We start from the raw sequence: 24,699 nt of genomic DNA, 5'->3' as shown, positions 1-24,699 counted from the left end.
GCTCTGCTCATTGTGTTTATGAATTCTGTTTGCACAAACCAGTGCTGTGTTACTTCCTTCCTGTTGTTAAAAGAGTTACTTTCTACACCCAGACTCAGTGCAAGCGAGAGGGGAAGTATTGCCTTTTGGGGGTGCCCAGGGGATAGTGTGTGATTTCCCAGGTGACTGGGTGAGGGCTCGAGCTGGTTTGGTGTTGTGTCATTGACAGGAAACCTTTGATATAGAACCCAGCCCTTGCTGGGGCCGACTCTGTCTGGCAGAGGGGTTACAACTGCAAAAAAGTCAGTAAAGTCACCCAAAAATAGAAATGGTTAACATTTTTCAAACAAAAAGCTTTTCATCGATGAATAAACTTTTCAAAATAAGTGAGAGAGAGAGAAAAACTGTCAATATTTTGAAAATGTTTAGTTTTTCATGAACATTTGTGTGCCGTTTTTGTGAGTGGTGATTTTTTTTTTTTTTTTAATTATCCAAACGGTTACTGAAAAGACGATGGAATGTTTTTCATTTACCAAACCTGGGTTCTCAGTAAGTGAAAAATTGATAATCGTTTTAATGATAATCTTGATACAGATTTTTATTTATTTGCAAACATATTTTGAAAAGAAACGGGCTTGTTTGGAATACTTCAAGATGAAACCAAATGCGCCATTTCCAGTTTTCCATAAAAGTCAGAGCAGGTCTGACTTATCCCAGCCTGTGGTTGTGACAGACACGAGTAAGTGTTCTCTACCGGATGAACGTGTGGGTGGATGACTGAGGGGGACAGACAGACCCAGCTAGTCCCCGGAAAGAGAAGGAACGTGCTAGCAAGAACAACTGAAGCACGTTTGTGTGGATGGAGTAGTGGAGCTGGTTGTGGAGCTGAGGGAGCAGCGCTCTAGTCCTAGCTCCTTGCTGCATGTGATGTGCTGTGAGGCAGTATCCCAGCCTGCACCGGAGGGCAGGTGTGTCAAGGCAGCAGCACACCCTTGTATGGTCACACAGCCCGTGCCCATCCACTAGCAAAAGGGCAAATCAGCAGCTTCCCTGTCACGGCATCGCATCCCCTGATTTTTACGTGGATAGAAAACTTCAGTTCTGTGCCAGCTCAGACATTTTATTAAGCAGAGAAAAGAAACATCAGAAGAACAAATTGCAGTATAACTTCAGCACATGACATTTCTCAGCATCAGGAAACTGCATAACAGCATCTCCCAGGGAGACTCCGAGCAGGAACAAAGCTACTGCGAGCATCAGTGTAAATACAACTCCTCAGGGACATAGGTTTGGAGATACAGAGATACTGGGCTAGGCAGTCCTGGAATTAAGGTGCTAGCCTGACTCAGGGTCAATTCCCTGCTCTGCCACTGTCAACCTTGGGCAAGTCTCTTAGCTCCTCTGTGCCTCAGTTCCCCATACATGGATCTGGGCGGAGAGCACTGCCCTAGCTCATAGGGGTTTTGTGAGGATAAATGCATTCATGGATGGGAGACGCTCAAATCCTATTGTCATGGGGGCCAGATAAGGACCTGAGACAGATGAAAGTGAAGTCCCAGATTCCCTGTGGAGGGTATGGAGAAGCTGGTGCTGCAGCTCTCTGGAGGGGATCATGGAGCCAGGTACCAGCTCATGTTCCAAAATGCCAAGAAAATATCTAATAAAAGTTCTTTGCAAAGGAATGGGGTCTAGAGAAATGAGCACAGGCCTGCGCGTCCGGAGAGCCTGAATTCTAACCACAGCTCCATCAGCGACTCACTGGGGAGCCCACGGCCAGTCGCATCACTTCCTGGAAGCGGGGTTGAAACGTGCTACCTCTCTGAAAGGGGAAGTGTGAGAATGAATTAGCTAATATCTGCAGAGGGCTTTGGACGTATAAAGCATTCTATATAAAATACAAAACTGCTGTTAAAAATTGCAGTGTCCCAATATTGGGCCCAACCCGGAGATCCTTACACAGAAATCTCGTTGGAGTCACGGGGAGAGTAAAACCTGCGTAAGCAGCTCATGTTTGCACCTACAAAGGAAAAGCAGGTAAATTAGTGACATTCTAGTTACACCTTGGACTCTGAAACGCCCTCCAGAGGGATACCAGCCATCCCCATTGGACAATGCAGTGGGGGTGGTTGTAAGTCTCCTTTGCTAACGCACCCTGTGTTGCAGGGTAGGGTGGAGACAGCAATCAATTGAGGAGGCCTGTGTCAGAACCAGTTCATGCATGGCTGAGAGAGGACAGGACAGACTAAACCCCCTTGGCCCTCTCTTGGAAGCAGACATGAAGTGGGCTGTGTGAAAGGAGCAGGAAACACAAGGGGCTCAGCAGGGGGAAGGATGCTTTCCTGCTGGAACCTAGATCTGCTTCTCAGTGTACTCGGTGCGGATGCTATGCCCTGATGTGCTCCGGTATTCCCCATACTCAGTCTTCATCTTCCCGCCCTGCATAATGGTCAGCTCCACTGGCACTGAAATGGTGACCTCCTTCTTCACGACGTTGATGGTCAGCTCCGTGTGGGGAGGGGTCTTGGCTGGCAGAGACACCTCAACTTTTTCCTTAGTGGTGATTGACTCACTCTTCCCTTTCTCAAAGGTGAGGGTGGTGGATATTTCTGTCTCCACAGAGACGGCGTTGCCTGGGATCCCCACTTCTACCTTGGTTCCTATTTTGAGAGTGGAGGAGCTACTGAATTTGAAGCTGTGGGTGGTGGAGGTCTCGTACTCTTTGCTGTGGGTGGTGGTGAAGGTTTGCTCATGATCTGTTCTGTTGGTTCCCACAATCTCATCAATCACAATTTCCTTCTCCTTCTCCACCTTCTTCTGCTCCCATAAGACCTTGGCAGTGACAATGGGGCGGCCAGATTGCAATGGACGCACGTGGGAACACCGGTCGTGGAATCCAATTATCCCATAGTCGGGAAGCCTCTCTCCTGACCGGGCCACATAATACCAGCCACCTCGATTGGGGTGATCGTAGAGGATCCAAGCACCTCTCTGGACAATGTGAGAAGATGCCTTGTCATTAAAATATCCTGTGGTCAAGTCGGTCTCATTCGTTAACACCTTACTTTGCCCTCTATAGTTTATGTGCTCATAGAGGGTGATCTGAGGATCCTCCAGGTCTTCATTAACCAGCTGCAGAGAGGAGATGTGGTCATTCATATATATACTAAGAGAACCATATTCACCTTCCTCATAAGCACTGATTTGTCCTCGATAATCAGGATCTCTGAAGGCCAGCCACGGCTGCCCAATGACCTTCAGTGAGGAAATGGTGTCATCAAAATCCACCTGTCGCAGGTCACGTATGTCAGAGGTGAACTCTCTGGACAGTCCCCCGAAGTTCTCATGCTGGTAGACGATGATCTTATTCATTCTGCACTTCGCTGGGAATGTCCTTCTTATTAGTGGCTCTGGCTGAATCGCCCGACAGGGAGGATTGTGTCCCGAAGAGCAGAGTCGGATGCAGCTCTTGCTCTGACAATGTGATCTGTGATGGGAGACAAGTTACAGAGCATGAGCTGCAGCATTGCTGTATGGGGGAGCCATGACTCCAGTGGGGGTGGCAGGTCTGGATGGAGACACATCGACGTGGACGGTTGGTATTAAAGGTGGGGAAAGGCTGAGCCTCCCCTGAGGGGCTGTGGTTACCCCGCCTATTTCCCTGCCCTCTCTGCTGGGAAGGCAGAACTTTTATCTCTCAATGCAGGCTCCCCTCAGTCACCCGGGATCCTATCTGCATGGAGCATGTAACACTCAGCACGCCAGGCACACATGCAGCATGGGACTGCCTCCAGCCTTCTAACGTCTCTTCTCCGGTCTCAGTTTCAATTTCTCTTCACTCTCTGCCTGTCGCTGCCTACCTGGCTGGGCTCGGGCAGTGCTACAGTCTGAATCTGCTCCCAGCCTGTCCGCCCCATAGCTGAGTCCACTTGTCACTGCTGCCATGCTTCTCTGCATTTGCCAGACCGATTCCTTCCCTTCCCCCCGCACCGGCCGTGTCTCCTGCCCCCTCACCTGCTAGCCAGTTCAGTCATCAATTAAGAGTCCCTTGAAAGACACTCATTTGTTTTCCAGGTAAGGGAAATGGAAAGCAAGATTTAAGGGCAGAAGCAGCCTGGCTTGGTGTGGAAAGCAGAGCTGGAATGTGAAGATTTGGGTTTTATAATGGCCCCGTCACAGACCTGCAGTGACATTGGACCACCAGTCGGTTAAGGCTTGAATCAAGGGGGGTCTTTCATTGATTTAAAAGGCAGTGGGTATAGGGGACTTAATCAGCGCCTGCCTCAGCTTCCCCATCCTAAAACAGGGATAACACTTGCCTGCCTCAGCGGAGTGTGGTGTAGCTTAATTCATTGTTTTTGGTGAGGTGCTTTGAGGTCATCAGAAGGAAAGTGCTTTGGCAGTGCAAAGTGTTTTCACAATTAACCTCTCATTCACATGCACTGCTCCCGGATCACAGGAGACTGGGGTTTTATGGGACTCCTCCTCCCACTGATGCTGGAGCAAATTGCCAGAACGGGGTTGGGGGGGGCGGGGAGGAGGAAGGGGGTAACAGGGCCCGCTCTCATCATCACTTTTCCAAGTGGGAGGCGAGAGAGCTAGACAGGACAAGACAAGACGCCACCAGGCCAGCCTTATGCTCTGTGCAGAGGTGGGCCATTCCCTGCCCTCCCTTGCAAACCACTGCAGGGCTGGCCTGGAATTGGATCACGCAGTGTGTGGCAGGGGCAGGCACCACTATCCTGTCCTGTCCTCAGGCCAGTGCCAGCTATGCAGGGCCCGGCAGCTGAGCAATAAATGGCCGGGAGGAACGGATCCCCTCCACCTGGCCCAGAGCCCCTCAGAGTGTTCCCATGAGGTAAGCAGCCGGCTGGCGGCAATGAGGGGCACCTGGGGGCAGCCAATGCTCCCCCCTAGTTTTTTTACTTGTTCAAGTGGTGGGGGGAGCTCTCAGCTCTGTGGGGAGAGCGGCGGGGCCTCGGGGGCAGGGTGTGTGTGGAGAGGAGGGGGCCGAGCGGGGAGGGGGTGTTGCACAGACAGGAAGGGGGTTGAGGGGGGGAGAGAAAGGGGAGGTGTTTTCTGAGCCTGCCTTGGCTGCCGTTTCTCAGACTAGTCTGGGGTGTGGGTTCTTGGGGGAGCAGCATCTGGGACACAGCACAGCAGGGGGTAGCACTGGGTGCCAGCTCTTTTGGGAACCCGACACCGGGCAGAGTGCGGGCGAGGGCAGCAGTTTGGGGGCATGCTGGAAAGGGGCGAGGGTTTCGGGGGAGGGTAGCAGTACTGGGGAGGCTGGCTGGGCTTGGTGGGAGGGGCAGTATGTTATGGGGAGCGCTCAGCGCTGGGAGGGTGCCTGGGGTTTGCCAGTCCTGGGGGCAGAACGAGCAGTGAGATGGGGGGGGGGAGCTCACACAGACCCCTGCCCTGCGGCGTGGAGGGGGGGGGGGGTTGCTGCAGCAGCAGGTAAGTCAGAGCAGCACCACAGGAAGGTGTGTGAGCATTTGGTGTCGGCTGGGGAGGGAGGGAGGTTTCCCAGCCCGCCAGGTCCTTCTGCTGTGATCTGGAGCCCCAATGGCAGATGAAGCCCGGCGGGGAGGGGTTGAACTAGGACTATAAAGGCAGGAAGTGACAGCAGGAAGGGGGTGCAGAGAGGAGGTCTATGGTCTGTACTAAGTGGGAAAGGGAGTTGGCCAGGGACAAGGAGGAGATCCATGGGGACAGTAAGCGCTGGGATCCTGCCCTGGACTAGGGAGTGTGACGAGCAGCTAAGGGCTGCAGTAACCAGAGGCAGTGGAGAACACGCTGGTGATAAGCCCAGAGACAGGCACGGAGATAGAGACGTGGGGTAAGAAGAAACCCAGGGAAACAGCAAACAGGACGGAGGCTGAGCAGACCTAGGTTGCTAGTCATGTGGTGCCTGGGCTGGAACCAGGAGTAGGAGGCAGGCCAGGTTCCCCTCTCAGCCGCTGGCCGAGGGGCACAGGACCTGGGGTTGGAACAGAGAACTGCCTGCGACAGCACATGGACAGCTTGTCTGAGGGGACTTTCTTACCCCGGAAAGCAGGGACTGTACAGTAGCCTGGCCAGAAAACTGAGTCACAAAGAGGGAGCAGCCGGACTCCTGGTGAGACAGCATCCCAAGTTGTGAAGAGAGAGTGAGGGGTCATGGTCATGGTGTGAGTAACCAGTGGCAGAGGCACCAGCTGGGGTGAGAGCTCATTCCCAGACCTGGCCGCAGGGAGGTGTACTTGTGGTGAGTGGACTGGACTCCTCTACAGTTCCCGACAGTCTGTTCCCAGCACTCTTGGATTTCTCCCTACGTGCTGATGTTTCCATCACTTCTCTTAAAGAGACAATTCCATAACAACCCTTCACAAGGAGGAAATAACGTCTGAAATGCTCTTCCCCCCCCTCCACTTCTTCCCCGACCCCCTCACACCTTCTACCCACATCCCTTCCCTCCGTAATGACAGCTGAAAAAAGGGAAGTCACCACCCAAAGACTGTACTGGATGCGAACAGAAGGGCTGGGCATTGATTGGGGAGCAGCTGTGTGTGTGTCTGTGTGTCAGCAGCAGCCGGAAAGCAGGGAAAGAGAGACAGAAAGCCAAGGACACAGCAAGAGAAGCACCGGTCACACGGCCCTGAGAAAAAGCCAAGAGAGAGGTTTCTGGGCAGAGCACTGGCTGAAAAGAGGCTTGGAATTGTGAACAAGGAAACTCCCTCCAGCTGTTTGATTCCTGCTGTGTTCAGGGAACCAGGACTTTGTAAATCATCAGGATGGCATCAGAGAAATACCGGACTCTATCATCAATATCTCCTCCTAATGGAAACCACCCACAAGACCCCAAATATTGGCTAAGTACTTGGGCTAAAAAGGGGTTTGTTCTTCATTCCTGTGGTATCTGCTGCCTCTTCCTGCAAAGTAAATATTCCTTCCCCTTCCTAGGGGTGTCGTCTCCTCCCGCGCTCAGAAATCACCTCTCCTACATACAGGTGGGGCGCTCTCACTCCTGGTGGTAGCAATAGCCTCTCCTCTCTTTGAGAGTTAAATTCCTTCTGCAGCTGCTGTCAAATTATCTCAGGGGATGTGGTGAGCTCACAGGAACCATGCAACTAAATCCACAGTCTCTCTGTAATTCTTCTCTAGTTGCTTTCATCAGCTGCGGAGAGACAGCCTAATAATAAATTAACAATTCATACCTCTGCTTCTGGCTTCTGGCTTCAACTTCGGACACGTGGAGAGTTCTGAATGCACCTTCCTATCCAGCTACTGCTGCAGACAGAAGATGCTCTTTCCAACCAGCTTTATACCTGAAGATTGGCTGCTCACTATCACAATATCACATAGCCGCCCAATAGGAGCTCACAACTTGTGCTATCTGCGCCCAATAGGAATTGAGTGTCCCAGGGAAATACCATGAATGGTAACAATGTGACTGGGGCATTTCTTTTTCTGAATTTATTCAGAAGTGTTCAGTAGAAGATGCACATGAGTCATGAAGCAGGGAACATCATAAACACACAAGGACGAAGGGGGTGGTGATCAAGTGCTCTTTGAGTGAAGTTATGATCAAATAAGGTCTTGGTGGTTAGGAAGACAGATTTCTGCCTGTCCTTACCAGGGAAACTGAGGCAGAACAGTAGCTGCAATTCCAGCTGCAAGTGGGGAATCTGAGGTAAGCTAAGGCGTTCTGCCAATCCTATGACACTGTAACACGGGAGTGAAAAGCTCAAGCAAAGCATACAGCTGTTGCTAGATAGATTGCAGAGGTAGCAGCAGCCATGAAGGAGGGGAGACTTCTCCCCCCACACTACACAAATAAGCTAACTTGTTTCTCGAGTGAGCTTGATAAATGTATGGGGGGATGGTAGGATGATGTTGCCTATTTTAGCACATGGCCCATCCACAACTGCTACTAGCAAATCTCTCCCGTGGCCGGAGATGGGACACTAGGCGGGGAGGGCTCTGCGCTACTCCAGACAATGTGCAGGAGGTCACATTAGAGGATCCTGAGTCTGGCTGGATTGAGACTGGTGACCTACACGTGACAGAGCCGTCTGAGGAGACTGGCAAACAAAGACCTGGAAATGATATCAAATGATGATACCGACCAAGGGAGGGGGAATCGGGGTCGCTCTCACCGCATCCAAACCTGACATGAGATTGTAACCCAGGCAGAACCAGGTCCTGAATTACGTGGAAGCCTGCCAGGGTCAGTGCAGCAGACGGGTACTGCAGGTGAGTGTGTGTGCGTGTGAACTGTTTATTGGTTTGTGATACCTTTTCTCTGCAGTGCTTTCCCTGCAATAAATCACACTCTGCTGTGTGAAGGCTGGTCACTGGTAACTCTGTCACTGCCTTGCACAGAGCAGGACGGCAGGTGCTGAACTAACCTCAGGCCTGGTCTTCACCTAACACTTAGGGCAATCTCGCTTCAGCACTCCGGGCTGTGAAGAAAGTTGCCCCCTGCGTGATGAGTTAGGCTGCCAGCCCCCAGCGTCGATGCACCTAGGTCAGTGGAAGGATTCTTCCATCCACTCAGCCACCGCCTCTCGGAGAGGTGGATCGCATCCAAGGATGGAAACCCTTCCAGCAAAGCAGGCTGTGCTCACAGGACAGCGCTCCAGCGGCGTGGCTGCAGCAGTGTATTCGCAGCGCCACAGTTGTGCTGCTGTAGCGCAATGTAAACATACCCTCAGACCTGCTCAGGCAGCCCCAGTGAAGGGCAGGAGGAGTTGCCTCAGTCCCTGACCTGCAGGGAGAGGAAGCTGGGTTCACCAGGAGCAGGTGACAGCGAGAGCCGCAGACCCAGGCGGGGCGCTCTCTAGCAGGACACAGGGGCAGAGGTGCAGTTACCTCAGGAGCTGTGCCTGGCGGAGGTGTGTGCGGTGTCTGTGACGGTGAGGAATTGCCAATGAGCGCCACCCTTTCCTGCAGTTCTGTGCTGCTGCTGCTGGCAGCGCGGCCGTCAGAGCCGGGTGCCCGGCCAGCCCTCACCGCTCTCCGGCTGCCAGCTCTGAAGGCAGCGCCATGCCGGCACCAGCGGAGACGTGTGTCAGTGTGTAGTGTTCAAAAATCAGTGTACGCGCACAAGATTTATAGTGCAGCCCCCCCACTTACCCAGTTTTCTGGCTAGCCCACCTCAGGCCCCACCCCAGTGAGGAGAGGCTGGCACTGCCCCTGCTCTCAGGGCAGATCCCAGGGGTGACCTGCCCCATCCCAGGCAACTTGGCTCTGTTCCTCAGCTCCAATTCCTGACTTTGGCTCCAGTACATGGCCTGTGGCTCTGACCCTGAGACACCAGCGATGCTGAACAGTGTCTAACTAGTGAATTTCTGGATCTGTCACATCATCTGCTCTTACCCTGACTGGATATCCGTAGCGTCGAACACAGCGACAGGCTCACTGCACCGGTGCTTTCTCCTGAGGGGTTTATGGCACGATGGCCTGACTTCACCACACCTGCGCCAGGGAGCAGTTCCTGCCTTTCACGCTGTCGACATGGTAACGGCCCCTCTAAGACTGCGTCTACACTGCAGCTGGGGGTGTGAATGGCAGGTTACATAGATGCACCCGAGCCAGCTGTATTACACACTGCTTTAGTGAGCTGGCTGGGGGACGCAGTGCAGGCTGTGAGCCATGGGCTGCACAAACCGACCGGTACCTGGGTACATACAAGCGTTGCTACTGTACGTTACTGCTGCTGTTAGTGAGGTAGAGCACAGCTATGTCTACACACACTGCCAGTCTCAGCTACTCCGGAGGCCCCTGGAGTTGCCCCTTGGGTCCACACTTCCTCCTACCCACATTTGTCAGAGGTATCTGAACACAGCCCAGGAACAAGTGAGGTCTAGTAACATCCCAGGAGTTCTTGTGCTACCCTTGGATGAAATCCACTCGTGGCACTAGGAATACTGGTCACTACTAGAAAAGTCCATTTAGGATGTAGAAATCCCAGGTCCCGGGGGAGCTGGGTCATGCTGTTACATGCAGTGGCTGATGATTACTGATCACCGTTTTCATTCCTGCAATACAGATTTTTCTTTCAGCCGAGGCTGTTCTCCATAGATCAGACTTGTTTCATATTCTGAATCCAACAGCATTGTAATTTTCCAGCTATCAATGTCTGCAGACACATACTCACAGGAATCTGGGCAGCTCTTCCACAACGTCCCTTGGAAGCCTATTCCAGAGCTTAACTATCCACAGAACTAGAAAAATGTTCCGAATATCTAACCTACATCTCCCTTGTGGCAGAGTAAGCCCACTAGTACTTGACCTACCTTCAGTGTGTTGCAGGGGCGGTTGAAGAAATCGAGCCGATTGGAATGATAAGGAGCGTTTATTTGGTTACAGCTTCTAGTTCACTCGTTCCCCTTTGTCACGCACGTCCAACAAAGTGAGCCCTGAGTTTACTACTTTACAACTTTTTATCAAAAATAATATGTAAATACACACCCTTCTACAACGCCCCATAAAATCCCTATTTGGGGATATAAATGGTTATAAAATGAATATTAATGGATAGGGCAGGCATATAATTATACCTGCCCCATTTTGTTATTTCCCACGAAACTTGCATAGCAGATACATTTATCTTAACAGCAGGAATGACCGTGAAGTTCCTTAACAAACTAGCAACAAGGGAAAAACTAAAGGGAGAGATCCCAAGCCTTCCCTAACAGATGTGCTGCCTGGGAAAGAGAGAACACTCTTTTACCAATTCTTGTCCAGGTGGTGAGGGGAGGAATGAAAGGGAGCACACAGCCAACTCATATTACGCTCTCATTACCATGGTACCTATTGGGTAGGTTTGCCCTGCTCCAGCTACTGCTAGAAAGTTGCCCTAATTCACTCCTTCTCTCCCTAACTTCAAGGCTAGAAAGTTGCTGTGGTTTGCACATGATTATTGTAGCACATGGCCTTTTCAGCCCAAGTCAGGGGTCCCGCGGAGGACAATTTGTGTCCAAAGCCTGGGCCTAACTCCCAGCCCCCCAGGAATGTGGCCCAGCGCTGACATCCTTTGTCCCGCGCCCACACAGTGGACATGGAGAACAATGGGTCACTGTCCTCTTTATAGGAGCCCTTTACACGTTTGAAGACTGTTAACAGCTCAGTTCCTTCCTCACTCTTCTTTTCCTAAGACCTAACGTGCCCAGTGTTTTAAACAAGAGTTCTGTAGCACTTTAAAGACTAACAAATCAGCAGGCATAAGCTTTCGTGGGCTTCAGCCACTTCCTCAGATGCAGTTGGTAGAAATAATACAGCAAATATTGGCAATGTATATAGGAGGCAACATATACATAACCAAAGGCATAGACAACAATGGGGTAGGTGGATGAAAGCCGGGTACTTGAGGCCTAATGACAACCATTGATTAGGAGGTGAGAATGGGTGATCAGAGCACATTACTTCATGTAATGAGACAGCCATTCCAAATCCCTGTTTAAACCCAGTTTGAATGTCTCAAGTTTGCAGATAATTTCTAACTCAACAGTTTCTCTTTGAAGTCTGTTTCTGAAGTTTTTTTGTAAAAGTATAGCCACTTTCAGGTCAGAGACAGCGTGTCCTGGGAGACTGAAGTGCTCTCCGACTGGTTTATGGATGTTATTATTTTTATGTCTGATTTGTGTCCATTTATCCTTCTGCGCAGTGACAGTCCGGTTTGGCCAATGTACATGGCAGAGGGGCATTGCTGGCACATGATGGCATATATTACATTAGTGGATGTGCAGGTGAATGAGCCCCTTATGCTGTGCTGATGTGGTTAGGACCAGTGACGGTGACACTAGAGTCGATCATAGAATCATAGAATCATAGAATATTAGAGTTGGAAGGGACCTCAGGAGGTCATCTAGTCCAACCGCCTGCTCAAAGCAGGACTAACCTCAGCTATATCATCCCAGCCAGGGCTTTGTCAAGCCTCAGCTTAAAAACCTGTAAGGATGGAGATTCCACCACCTCCCTAGGTAACCCATTCCAATGCTTCACTACCCTCCTAGTAAAAAACTTTTTCCTAATGTCCAACCTAGACCTCCCCAACTGCAACTTGAGACCGTTGCTCCTTGTTCTGTCATCTGCCACCACCGAGAACAGCCTAGCCCCATCCTCCCTGGAACCCCCTTTCAGGTAGTTAAAAGATGCTATCAAATCCCCCCTCACTCTTCTCTTTTGCAGACTAAACAAGCCCAGTTCCCTCAGCCTCTCCTCATAAGTCCTGTGCTCCAGCCCCCTAATCATTTTGGTTGCCCTCCGCTGCACTCTCTCCAAATTGTCCACATCTTTTTTGTAGTGGGGGGCCCAAAACTGGACACAGTATTCTAAATGCGGCCTCACCAATGCCGAATAGAGGGGAATAATCACTTCCCGTGACCTGCTGGCAATGCCCCTCCTAATGCAGCCCAATATGCCATTAGCCTTCTTGACAACCAGGGCACACTGCTGACTCATATCCAGCTTTTTATCCACCGTTACCCCCAGGTCCTTTTCTGCAGAGCTGCTGCCCAGCTCGTCGGTCCCCAGTCTATAGCTGTGCATGGGATTCTTCCTTCCTAAGTGGAGGACTCTGCACTTGTCCTTGTTGAACCTCATTAGATTTCTTTTGGCCCAATCCTCCAGTTTGTTTAGGTCACTCTGTATCCTATCCCTACCTTGCAGGGTATCTACCACCCCCCCAGCTTAGTGTCATCCGCAAACTTGCTGAGGGTGCAATCTACCCCATCCTCCAGATCATTAATAAAGATGTTGAACAAAACTGGCCCCAGGACAGACCCCTGGGGAACTCCACTTGTGACCGGTTGCCAGCTAGACATGGAGCCATTGATCACTACACGTTGAGCCCTATGCTCTAGCCAGTTCTCTATCCATTTTATAGTCCATTCATCCAACCCATACTTCTTTAACTTGCTGATAAGAATACTGTGCGAGACAGTATCAAAAGCTTTGCTAAAGTCAAGGTATATCACATCCACCGCCTTCCCTACATCCACAGAGCCAGTCACCTCATCATAGAAAGCAATCAGGTTGGTCAGGCATGACTTTCCCTTGGTGAATCCGTGTTGACTGTTCCTGATCACCTTCCTCTCCTCCAAGTGCCTTAAAATGGATTCCTTAAGGACCTGCTCCATGATTTTTCCAGGGATTGAGGTGAGGCTGACCGGTCTGTAGTTCCCTGGATCCTCTTTCCTCCCTTTTTTGAAGATGGGCACTATATTTGCTTTTTTCCAGTCCTCAGGGACCTCCCCTGTTGCCACGAGCTTTCAAAGATAATAGCCAATGGCTCTGAAATCACCTCAGCCAACTCCCTCAGCACCCTCGGGTGCATTGCATCCGGCCCCATGGACTTGTGTATGTCCAATCCTTCTAAATAGTCTTGGACCCGTTCCTTCAGCACTGTGGGATGTTTGCCTCCTTCCCATTCTGTGCCACCCAGTACAGCAGTCTGGGAGCTGATCTTGTCTGTGAAGACAGAGGCAAAAAAGGCATTGAGTACCTCAGCTTTCTCCACATCCTCCGTCACTAGGTCGCCCCCCCATTCTTTAAGGGGCCCACTCTTTCCCGAATCTTCCTCTTGTTGGCAACATGCCTGTAGAAACCCTTCTTGTTCCCCTTCACGTCCCTTGCTAGCTGCAACTCCAATTGCGCTTTGGCCTTCCTCATTTCATTCCTGCACGTTCGAGCAGTGTTTATATAATCCTCCCTAGTCACCTGACCAAGCTTCCACTTCTTGTAAGCTTCTTTTTTGCGTTTAAGTTCGCCAAGGACATCTTTGTTAAGCCAAGCTGGACGCCTACCATATTTGCTATTCTTTCCGCACATCGGGATGGTTTGCTCTTGTGCCCTCAATAAGGTCTCTTTAAAAAACAGCCAGCTCTCTTGGGTTCCTTTCCCCCTCATATTAGCCTCCCAGGGAATCCTGCTCATCAGTTCCCTGAGGGCGTCAAAGTCCGCTTTTCTGAAGTCCATGGTCCGTATCCTGCTGTTCTCCTTCCTTCCTTTTGTCAGGATCCTGAACTCGACCATCTCATGGTCACTGCTGCCTAGGTTGCCACCCACTTCTACTTCCCCTACCAAATCTTCCCTGTTTGTGAGCAGCAGGTCAAGAAAAGCACGGCCCCTAGTTGGTTGCTCCAGCACTTGCACCAGGAAATTGTCTGCAACACTCTCCAAAAACTTCCTGGATTGTTTGTGCTCTGCTGTATTGCTCTCCCAGCAGATGTCAGGGTGATTGAAGTCTCCCATGAGAATCAGGCCCTGTGAACTGGAAACTTTCCCTAGTTGAGCAAAGAAAGCCTCATCCACCTCATCCTCCTGGTCTGGTGGTCTGTAACAGACACCCACCACGACATCACGCTTATTGTTCTTGCTTCTAAGCTTAACCCAGAGACACTCAACTGACTTATCTCCAGTTTCATACTGGAGCTCAGAGCAGTCATAGTGCTCTCTTACATACAGTGCAACTCCTCCCCCTTTCGCCCCTGCCTGTCCTTCCTGAACAGTTTATACCCATCCATGACAGCGCTCCAATCGTGAGAGTTATTCCACCAAGTCTCAGTTATTCCAATCATGTCGTAGTTTCTTGACTGTGCCAGGATGTGTGGGCAGAGCTGACAATGGGGTTTGTTGCAGGGATAGGTTCCTGGATTAGACTTCTTGTAGGGTGTATGGTTGCTGGTGAGTATTTGCTTCAGATTGGGGGGCTGTCTGTAAGCCAGGATGGGTCTGTCGCCCACTGCCTGAGCGAGAGACGGATCATCTGTTGGATAGGTTGTAGATCTTTAATGATGTGTTGGAGAGCAACAAATTATCTCTTGTGTCTGACATCAGACCGTCCTGTAATTACACCTGTGACCGACGGCCGGGCCTGGTGTGGGTCACAGCTGAGAGTGCCAGATTTAGGACAGACTGGTACAAAAACAGGGCAGACACACTCTGAAACTGGTGGCTTATTCTATAAATAGATTTTACCAGGCCAGTAACAGAAGTGAGCTCCTGTGTTACCACACTGGTTAACAAGAGAAAACACGTCCCCTTAGGCATTCCATCCCCTGGTTTACCACCCGGACTGCTGGTGTTTATGATGAGAGTTTACTGAACATTAGATTAATCACAGAAAGGGTTATTCTAATCCCAAAGGATCAGCGCCCTCCCCAGGTCAATAGAAAGTTCAGATTTTACCAAAAATCATGCTTGTGGCCAATCCATTAGTAACCAAAAACTAGAGGTTTAATATAAAAAGAAAAGAAGAGGGTTATTACAAGGTTAAAGGAATCATACACGTGACAATTTGTTTTCAGATTCTGTAGATCAGGTTCATAGCAGTGACAGTAAGCCAGTTTGCAAAAAGTCTCTCATAGACTCATAGTCTTTAAGGTCAGAAGGGACTATTCTGATCATCTACTATGACCTCCTGCACAACGCAGGCTACCCTACCTCATCCACTCATTGCTGTGAGAGACCCCTGACCAGTTCCAGCTCACCAGGCAGGACTAATACTTTCTCTAAACCTTTTCAAATAAATACAACACAGTAACACAACAACAACAACTTGGCACTAAGACAAAGATACAGCAACATCTCTGGGTGGAGGTGCTCAATACACTGATCATTACAGTGGGTCCTCTCCTCCAGTGGGGGCCGGGGGTGTCTCTGCTTGGGCCCAATCCTTGTTCTCTGATCTCTTCCATCCCTGTTAGTTTTCTGTCAAACCCAGGCCAACTATTCACATAAGGATACGACATTTCCCTGTTACGTGCACTTCTCTAGGATTGTTATCTGTTTGATCTATTTTCGGTCACGGGAGCAGAGTTTCTACAACTGCTCCAAATTTATTAACTCGTAAGTAAAGCTGAGTAATTTTCTTCAGTTGAATAGTACTTCATCAACAGTGCAGTCTCAGGGAGTTGAAACTATTAGTGAACTTGGGTCCCATTTAGCAAATAGTTTCACCCAAGTAAAAGAGGAGGAAAAATTTTAGGAAAGAGACAAAATAGTTCGTTCTGACATTTCTGATATGAATTGTTTTGACTTTTAATTTCGAAACATGTTGAAACAAGGTTTTGTTTCAACCTTGTTTGAAAATGTAACAATATTTATAAAAAGCACAAAAGGACGAAAAAAATCAAACAAGACATTGATTTATTTTTTCGTTTCAGATCGAACACAATGTTTGGTTCAACACAGAATGATTTTCATTTTTTTAGTATTTCGTTTTGTGAAGAAAAACCAAAAAATTTAATTTTCAATAGAAATAAACTGAATTATTATTTGGCTTTTTCAGTTTGGCCACCAGAGTGAAAACTTAGTTATTCACTGAAATCTACTTTTAAGACTCATCAATCATGGCAACTCCCCAACCACCCCCTTGTTTTCTGATGTGACCCCTCATTTGGGTAGCAAGCTCAGCATAGTTCATACACCTTGTTTCCTGAACTCCCTGAAACTCCCTTCTGTAGGCTTTGGGGTTCAATTTAAATGTTTGCAACACATTTTTCCTGTTTACACTGTCCATAATCTCTATAGTCCCCGCTGACCATAGCAGAGACGGTGTCTAGAGCCTTGCCCAGACACAGTACATGCCTGCCTACCTAAACTGGCTCAAGTCACACCCCATTTCAAAAACATTAGAAAACCACATCCACATCCTCCCCTTCTCTAAAGTGAGGAAATAATGAGGAGTTTACGACACCCGGGGGAAAAAGGACAGGGGGTCTCCGTCCACCTCCTGGACTGGGGGCTTTTGGCACCCTTTCTCCATTCCCACTTCATGCAGATGATCCTTTTCTCGCTCCTCACACTCCTGCTTCTAACCTTGCTTCTAAAGGTCTGCAAGTTGCTGGGCTTCCAAGTGCAGTTTGTCTCTCACTGCTCCTCCCCTACCTGCAGACTTTTCCACAACAGCTGCTGACCTGGCGCGTTCAAAGATGTGACTCTCCTGCATTGTGTCCCCCTCTCTTTGATCCCACAAATGTCTTTGTGTGGGTGGTTCAAAGAGTCAGGCCCATGAGTGACGATGGGTCAGGTTAAGAGCAGGAGCAGGGTGCCCTCACATCCCACATGTCTTATGGGGCATCCCATTGAAACAATGTGCAGCACTGTCAGCACATTATCAGTAATAAGGAAGCCCTGCTATAGATTCATAGACTTTGTCTCATGTTTCTAAAGCTCATGCTTCTGGGTTTCTGGCAGCCAGTGGCAGGGGACAGGAATGGATTTTTCTGCTCGGTGTATTTTGGGAAGATTTTGTGTTTTTGGTTTTTTTTGGTCTCCTTCCTGTGAAGCATCAGGAGTGGTCATGGCTGGGGATGGGACACTGGGAGGGGTGGGCCAGCGCCCTGAGGTGCTTGTCTGGCTGCTTTTTGCTCACATGCTCAGGGTGTAGCTGATCATCTTTGTTGGCCCGGCTCTTGAACCAGGTCTTTCACATGTAGGTCGCCTGTCTGAATCCAGCCTGACTCGGAGACTTCAAGTCCAGAAGGGACCATCGTGATTATCTAACATGCCCTCCTGCACATCACAGACAACAGAACCTCGCCCACCTGCTCCTTCAGCAAGGCGGTAACCTCTGTCTGGGCTTAGCTACTGAAGTCCTCAACCCTTCATATAAAGATTTCAAGCTACAGAGAATCTACCACTTACTCTAGTTCAGACGAGCACATGACCCATGCCCCAATATCCAGAAGAAGGGAACCCTGCCCTGGGGTCTCTGAGAAAAATTCCTTCCTGACCCCAAGGACGGCAACCAGTTAGACCCTGAGCGTCTGGGTGAGACCCACCAGCTAGACAGCTGGGAAAGAATTGTCTGTAGTAACTCACAGCCCCCCCATCCAGTGTCCCATCTCTGGACGCAGGAGATATCTGCTAATAGGAGTGGCAGATGGGCCATGTGCCATCAAAGGCAACTTCCTCGTACCATTCCCTCCATAAATATATCAAGCTCAGTCTTGAAAAAAGTGACTTTATTTGCCCTCACTAATCCCCTTGAAAGGCCGTTCCAGAACCTCATTCCTCTGAAGTCAAACCACAGTATGCAAATTCCTTTGGAGGTCGGAGGCGGGGAGGCTTCCCACACAGATCAGACTAATGATTTGAATCAGGATGCAATTGCAAGCCAATACATGTAACTTTAATTATACTGTTTCCACAGAATTTGGTATTTCCTTATTCTAAAGCTCAGTTCACATGTTGTCAGTTCTTGATAATTCATCAGTGTTGATGTGGTTTCTGCCCAATTGCTGCATTGTTTGTCCCATCTCATGAAAGAGATTAACCCGTCCACGCCTGGTGAGTATCCATACCATGTGATTGGAGAAATTGAGTCACGCATTTGTCCAGGCTGGCGGAGACACATTCTCTTTTCCCCGAGTGGTAGCTGACACATTCGTCCCTTTCTCCACGGTGAGGGTGGTGGCTATTTCTGTCTCCACAGAGATGGAGGCGCCTGGGACCCCCATTTCCACCTTGGTTCCCATTCTGAGCATGAAGGAGCTACTGAAGTTGAATCTGTGGGTGGTGGAGGCCTTGTACTCCCTGCTGCTGGTGGTGGTGAAGGTTTGCTCATGAACTGTCATCTTGGTTCCCACAATCTCATCAATCACAATTTCCTTCTCCTTCTCCACCTTCTTCTGCTCTCATAAATCCTTGCAGGTGACAACGGGGTGGCTGGGTCGCAAGGGAGGCACATGGGAACACCGGTCATGGAATCTAATCAGCCCATAGTCATGAAGCCTCTGTCCTGACCAGGTCACATGATGCCAGCCTGTTCAATTGGGGTGCTCACAGAGGAGCCAGGCTCCTCTCTGGACAATGTGAGAAGATGCCTTGTCATCAGAATAACCTGTGGTCATGTCAGTCTTCTTTGTTAGCAGCTCCCTTTGTCCTCCATCGTTTGTGTGCGCATAGAGAGTGATCTGAGGATCCTCCAGGTCTTCATACACCAGCTGCAGAGAGGAGATGTGGTTATCCATACCTATACCCCCGTATTCACCTTCCTCAAAAGCACAGACTGCTACTCCATACTCAGGATCTCTGAAGGCCGGCCAGGGAGGAGTGTGTGCCAAAGAGCAGAGTTGGATGCAGCTCTTGCACTAACACGCGCTGTGATGGGAGAAAAGTTACACAGCATGAGTTGCAGCATTGCCCTATGGGGAGCCCAGGACTCCAGTGCGGACAGCAGGTCTAGATGCATTATGTCTCCTCTGCTTGATCCCACGGATATCTTTGTGTGGGTGATTCACAAGGGTCAGGCCCATGCCTGGAGATGGGTCAGGTTAAGAGCAGGAGCAGGGTGGCCTCACATCCCACATGTCTTATGGGGCATCCCATTGCAACAGAATGAGCAGTGCAGTCAGCACGGTGGAGCAATATATGGAAGCGTAATCTATGTGAACTCTAATGAATAGATCATGGACATTATCATAGAATCACAGAAGATTAGGGCTGGAAGGGACCTCAGGAGGTCAAAGCAGGAGCAACCCCGACTAAACCATCCCAGCCAGGGCTTTGTCAAGCCGCACCTTAAAAACCTCTAAAGATGGAGATTTCTCCACCTCCCTAGGTAACCCATTCCAGTGCCTCACCACCCTCCTAGAGAAAAAGTCTTTCCTAATATGCAGCCTAAACCTCCTACACTGCAACTTGAGACCATTGCTCCTAGTTCTGTCACCTGCCACCACTGAGAACAGCCTAGCTCCATCCTCCCTGAACCCCCTTTCAGGTAGCTAAAGGCTGCTGTCAAATCCCCCCTCATACTTCCCTTCTGCTGTTACCAGATTTGCCCATCTCTTTGGGGTACGCTCATTTATTAGGGTTACTTTCCTTGAAGGCGGGGAGGGTTGTAATTCTATTAATGTACTGCTTGTGTTACTTGTGTTTGTATACGGAGCTTAACGTCTCCGTTCTGCAAGTCCCCTGCCAATGCAGCTACCCTGCAGGAACTAAGACTCAAATAAATAGCCACACCCACACACACACACACACACACACACACACATTAAGAGAGCGCATCTGAGCGGACCGGGTTTATCAGCACTCTCAGCTGACCCCTTATATCTCCCTGAACTCAGTCGGCTGGTTGAAAAGCACTTTCCAGCTGCCATCCTTATATGCCACAGGTTTAGCATGTCGCTGTCCCCGCTCTCACTTTACAGTTGTTCTAATAGTAACCCCCTTGATGAGCGGGTCCTGGTGGCTAGGAAGACAGATCTCTATCTGTCCTTACCAGGGAAACTGAGGCAGACCAGAGCAAAGTGGTGGCTGCGATTCCAGTTGTAAGTGTAGAATCTGGTTACCTACATGTGAAAAAACCTGTTCTAGAGACTGGTAAACAAGGAACTGAAAATTATATCAGTTGATGATACTGACCAAGGAAGAGGAAGGAGGGATGCCCTCACCCCATCCAAAACTGACATGAGATTGTGGCCCAGACAGAACCAGGTCCTGACTTACTTTGAAGTCTGGCTAGGCAGCAGTTCTGCAGAAAAGGACCTGGGGATTACAGTGGAGAAGAAGCTGGGTATGAGTCAGCAGTGTGCCCTGGTTGCCAAGAAGGCTAACGGCGTATTGGGCTGCATTAGTAGGAGCATTGCCAGCAGATCGAGGGAAGTGATTATTCCCCTCTAGTCATCATTGGTGAGGCCACGCTTGGAGTATTATGTCCAGTTTTGGGCCCCCCACTACAAAAAGGATGTGGACAAGTTGGAGAGAGTACAGTGGAGGGCAACAAAAATGATGAGGGGGCTGGAGCACAAGACTTATGAGGAGAGACTGAGGGAACTGAGCTTGTTTAGTCTGCAAAAGAGAAGAATGAGGGGGGATTTGATAGCAGCCTTTAACTACCTGAAAGGGGGTTCCAGGGAGGATGGAGCTAGGCTGTTCTCAGTGGTGGAAGATGACAGAACAAGGAGCAATGGTCTCAAGTTGCAGTGGAGGAGGTCTAGGTTGGATATTAGGAAAACCTTTTTCCACTAGGAGGGTGATGAAGCACTGGAATGGCTTATGGAAAGAGGTGGTGAAATCTCCATCTTCATTGCTTTTTTGAGGCCCGGCTTGACAAAGTCCTGGCTGGGATGATTTAGCTGAGGTTAGTCCTGCTGTGAGCAGGGGGTTGGACCAGATACCTCCTGAGGTCCCTTCTAACCCCCATCTTCTATGATTCTATGAAACATATGAGGTTATTTGCAAATTCCCCTTGGGGGTGAGGGAGTGAGGCTTCCCAGATGTATATCAGCCTAACGGTTTGTTTAATTATGGACAAGTGACTTTAGTTCCTGAAGGAAACTACTGCACTCGCCCTTTGAATCACGATGCAATCACTAGCCAGTAAAGATAGCTTTTATAATGTTGGTTCCACAGAATTTGGTATTGCCTTATCCTAAAGCTCAGTTCACACGTTGTCAGTTATCGATAGTTCAGCAGTGCTTACGTGCCTTCCGCCCAGTTGCTGCATTGCTTGTCCTGTCTCAAGAAAGAGATTAACCCCTCCACACCTGCTGAGTAACCATGCCATGTGAGTGGGGAAACTGAGTCAGACAGCCATTGCATAAAAACCAAGCAGAAGTTTCCCAGTTCTCCGCATCTCCCCCACTTGACAGCGGCTCAGCCAGGATGCCAATGTAGTGCCCGAGGGGAGCCCACACATGCCCTCACGTGGGCGCCTGTGTTGTAAAACCCCTGGGACTGAGATGAGGACATGAATCGGTAACTTCCTCCTCCCATTCCTCTGCTAGGGCTAGAAAGGGATGGTGTTCTCTCAGTCCGAGGTGTACCACTCACCCAGGCTGCCCGCTGGATTTCCCTCTCACGGGTGGGGTGTGGGGAGCACCCAGTCGATCACTGGGGGAGTCAGGACAGGCCTGTCCCCCTGCCAGGCTGATCTTACCCATGCAGGTATTTTAACAGGGGAGGGATCCCCAGTAACTGCAATGGAGAATCTGCGAGCCTTCCCCAGAGCCAAATTCCTTTTTCTGCCCTTCTCCTCACAGGCCAGGGCTGGGGACACCTATGGCATCCTGCAGTTCCCCCAGGGAAGAGAGGTAGTGTATGCCCCTGTCTCCCTACTCTCCCCTATTGAGATGAGCTATAATTTCCCCCCCACTTGGCTCAGAGGCATGTGCCCTTTCCTAGAGTCGGGGGCGAAGTTCCCCAACCCTCATGGCTGCTGCCTCCTCTGCAACCTGCCAGGCAAGTGTTTTACACCTGACTTGGCATTGTCCCTCTCCTGTGTGCGTGTCATAGAACTGGCAGAACTCCTTCGCTACCTCAGCTTGCCACCTGCAGCTGGAGTCTCAGCCATGACTTTGCTCTCTTCCGCCTCTCGTTCTCTGATAAGGACAGGCAATGATCTGTTCTCCCGGCCTTACCAATTAAACAATTACTTCTCCGCTGCCGCCGGCAGTGATGCTGCCTTCAGAGCTGGGCAGGCAGAGAGCGGTGAGAGCTGGCCGGGCACTGAGCTCTGACGACCGCGCTGCCAGCAGCAGCAGCGCAGTACTGGGGACGTATGGTTGGCAATGAGGGAACCCCACTCAGGTCTCAGGCCTCTCGCTGTCACCTCTCTCCTGGTGGGAGCCACGTTCCTCTGTCTCCAGAGCAGGAATAGAGGCAAATCCTGCTGCCCTTCATTGGGGTTGCCTGAGCAAGTCTGAGGGTTGGTTTACGCTGCGCAACTGGAAAGCTCCACTAATAGATGAATTATAGGGATGAAAGATGAAAAAACTCAGCGAATCCACACTAGCTCTACCAAGAACCATAAATGTCTGCAAAGCTAGTGAGCATGTTCACATCCAAATGCAGGGCGTAAGGAGAGAGGACACACAGATACTTCACCAAGTAGCACCAGGAAAGCATGAAAATACAAGGGAAAATATCCCAACAATTGTGCAGAAATGCTCAGTTACAAAGCAGAGGAGATCAACAAAATGCAAAGGCAGATGGGTCTCTGCGCATTCGCTTGATATCCTGACACACAGTGATTTCCGGGCTGTAGGAATAGTGTGAGTGGCTGGGCCAGACACCTAACGCCCTACGTGTGCAATGGGCTTGTGACGGCTCCCAAATGTTTTGGCTATTATTGAAATGTTTAAATGAATGATTGTTTTGATGAGATATTTTATATAAGAATAAGGGCGGGATTTTCAACATTACTGAGCATTAGAGCAGGGTGGGAAACAACATTCCCATCCCAAATCAGGCCAAAAAAGTTGAAATCTCAACAACAACAACAAAAAGAGAAAGAAAAACTTGTAAGAAATTCAGATTGGGTCAGTTTAAATGCTTCATTTTAATCATTTCAGAAATCTATGTTTGGATTTCAACCTTTTTTCTTCTCTTTTCTACATTTGATTTCCAGTGAAAGCACTTTCATTTGGAAACAAAGAATCATTGTGAAGCAAAAGAGCCACTTCATTTTGAAAATGTCGAAACAGGACATTTCAACAGATCTGAAACAGTTTTCTAAGTAGAAACTCATTGACACTGACGCTTTCCTGCAAAACACTTCAGTTCTGAATCCATTTTGAAGCACCAGCTCTGCCCCCCAGGAAAGGAAGGTGATTTCTATTCTCACTGAAGTTTAGTCTGAGCACTTTGATAATCCTGCCCTAAATGTCTCGTCGCATTCCCTGCTCGTAGTAAAGAAGCTCTGACAGGACTTCCGGAGTTCATGGTTTCAGCAAGTCTGCCTTTGACCAATTACTTGCTGACTGCATTGCCTGCTATGATGTGTGTTTGTTTGAGATGATTGGCTGTGTTGTGGTGTTGGCTGTGGACTGCAGAAACGGCCATGTTTGACATCACGGAAAAATGCAGCAGACACCTGGTGCCTGTCGATGTGATATTGACTTCACTGAGCTGAAGGACTAGGGCCCTGCTGTTAGCAAAGCTTTTAATACAGTTTAAAAGAAAAAAAAAGCCACACAGTGATGCAGGCCACGCCTCTTGCCAGCAAGTTAAAGAATGTATGGGTTAGATGAATGAGACCCCAAGTTGAATGTGACAATGATGGTTTATTAAGAATAAAGAAGAAATGACATGGCTAGATCATCAGTGAATTAGCAGTGAATGAGTAGCGATCAATTGTGCACTCGATGTCCAGTTGGCAGTCGGGATAGAATGAGTCAAGAGCTGGCTGTATTTTATAGAAACCTTATTGAGAGGGTCATTCCATCCCGATGGGAAAGAATAGCAAATATGGCAGGTTTAACAGAGAAATTTCAACATCTTCATCAATGATCTGGAGGGTCACAGCTAGCAAGGGACGTGGATTGCTGGCAACAAGAAGAAAGTCAGCAAGTTCATTACTGAATGGATGACACTGAAGTTGGTTTTACAGGGACTGATACTGCACTGAGCAGCACAGAATGAGTGTCTTCAGTGCTGAAAAGAGGAGAGCTATTTAGAAAAGCTGCCCATGTACAGGTCTATGACACAGACAAATTGGGGGATTGATTGCAAAAATCTATGAAATCTGATGTGGTGATCAAAAAGGCAAATATAGGATAAAAAAAAAAAAAGTCCAAGCAGAGTCCTGCACTTCAGGAAGAAAGAATCCATGTTCTACTAGATTGCCTGCTATGATGAGATGATTGGCTGGGGACCCACTGACTAGGCAGCAGTTCTGCTGAAACGGATCCAGGGGTTACAGTGGACAAGAAGCTGGATATGAGTCCACAGTGTGCCCTGGTTGCCAGGAAGGCTAATGGCTTATTGGGTTGCATTATTAGGAGC

General features: G+C 49.4%; 1 protein-coding gene across 1 annotated transcript; it reads right to left on the bottom strand.

Moving 5' to 3' along the window:
* Positions 1–695: 695 nt before the first annotated feature.
* LOC137167736 (epidermal differentiation-specific protein-like) lies at positions 696–4,562 on the bottom strand. The gene has a single exon (XM_067570014.1). It carries the CDS (start codon positions 3,346–3,348, stop codon positions 2,329–2,331), a length of 1,020 nt encoding a protein of 339 aa, XP_067426115.1. The 5' UTR covers positions 3,349–4,562; the 3' UTR covers positions 696–2,328.
* Positions 4,563–24,699: the final 20,137 nt, after the last annotated feature.

Source organism: Emydura macquarii, unplaced genomic scaffold, assembly GCF_026122565.2.
Source record: "Emydura macquarii macquarii isolate MOO-44397 ecotype Brisbane River unplaced genomic scaffold, CSIRO-AGI_Emac_v2 contig_2979, whole genome shotgun sequence".
Taxonomy (NCBI): Eukaryota; Metazoa; Chordata; order Testudines; family Chelidae; genus Emydura; species Emydura macquarii.
This window is presented reverse-complemented; position numbering and strand designations above follow the sequence as displayed.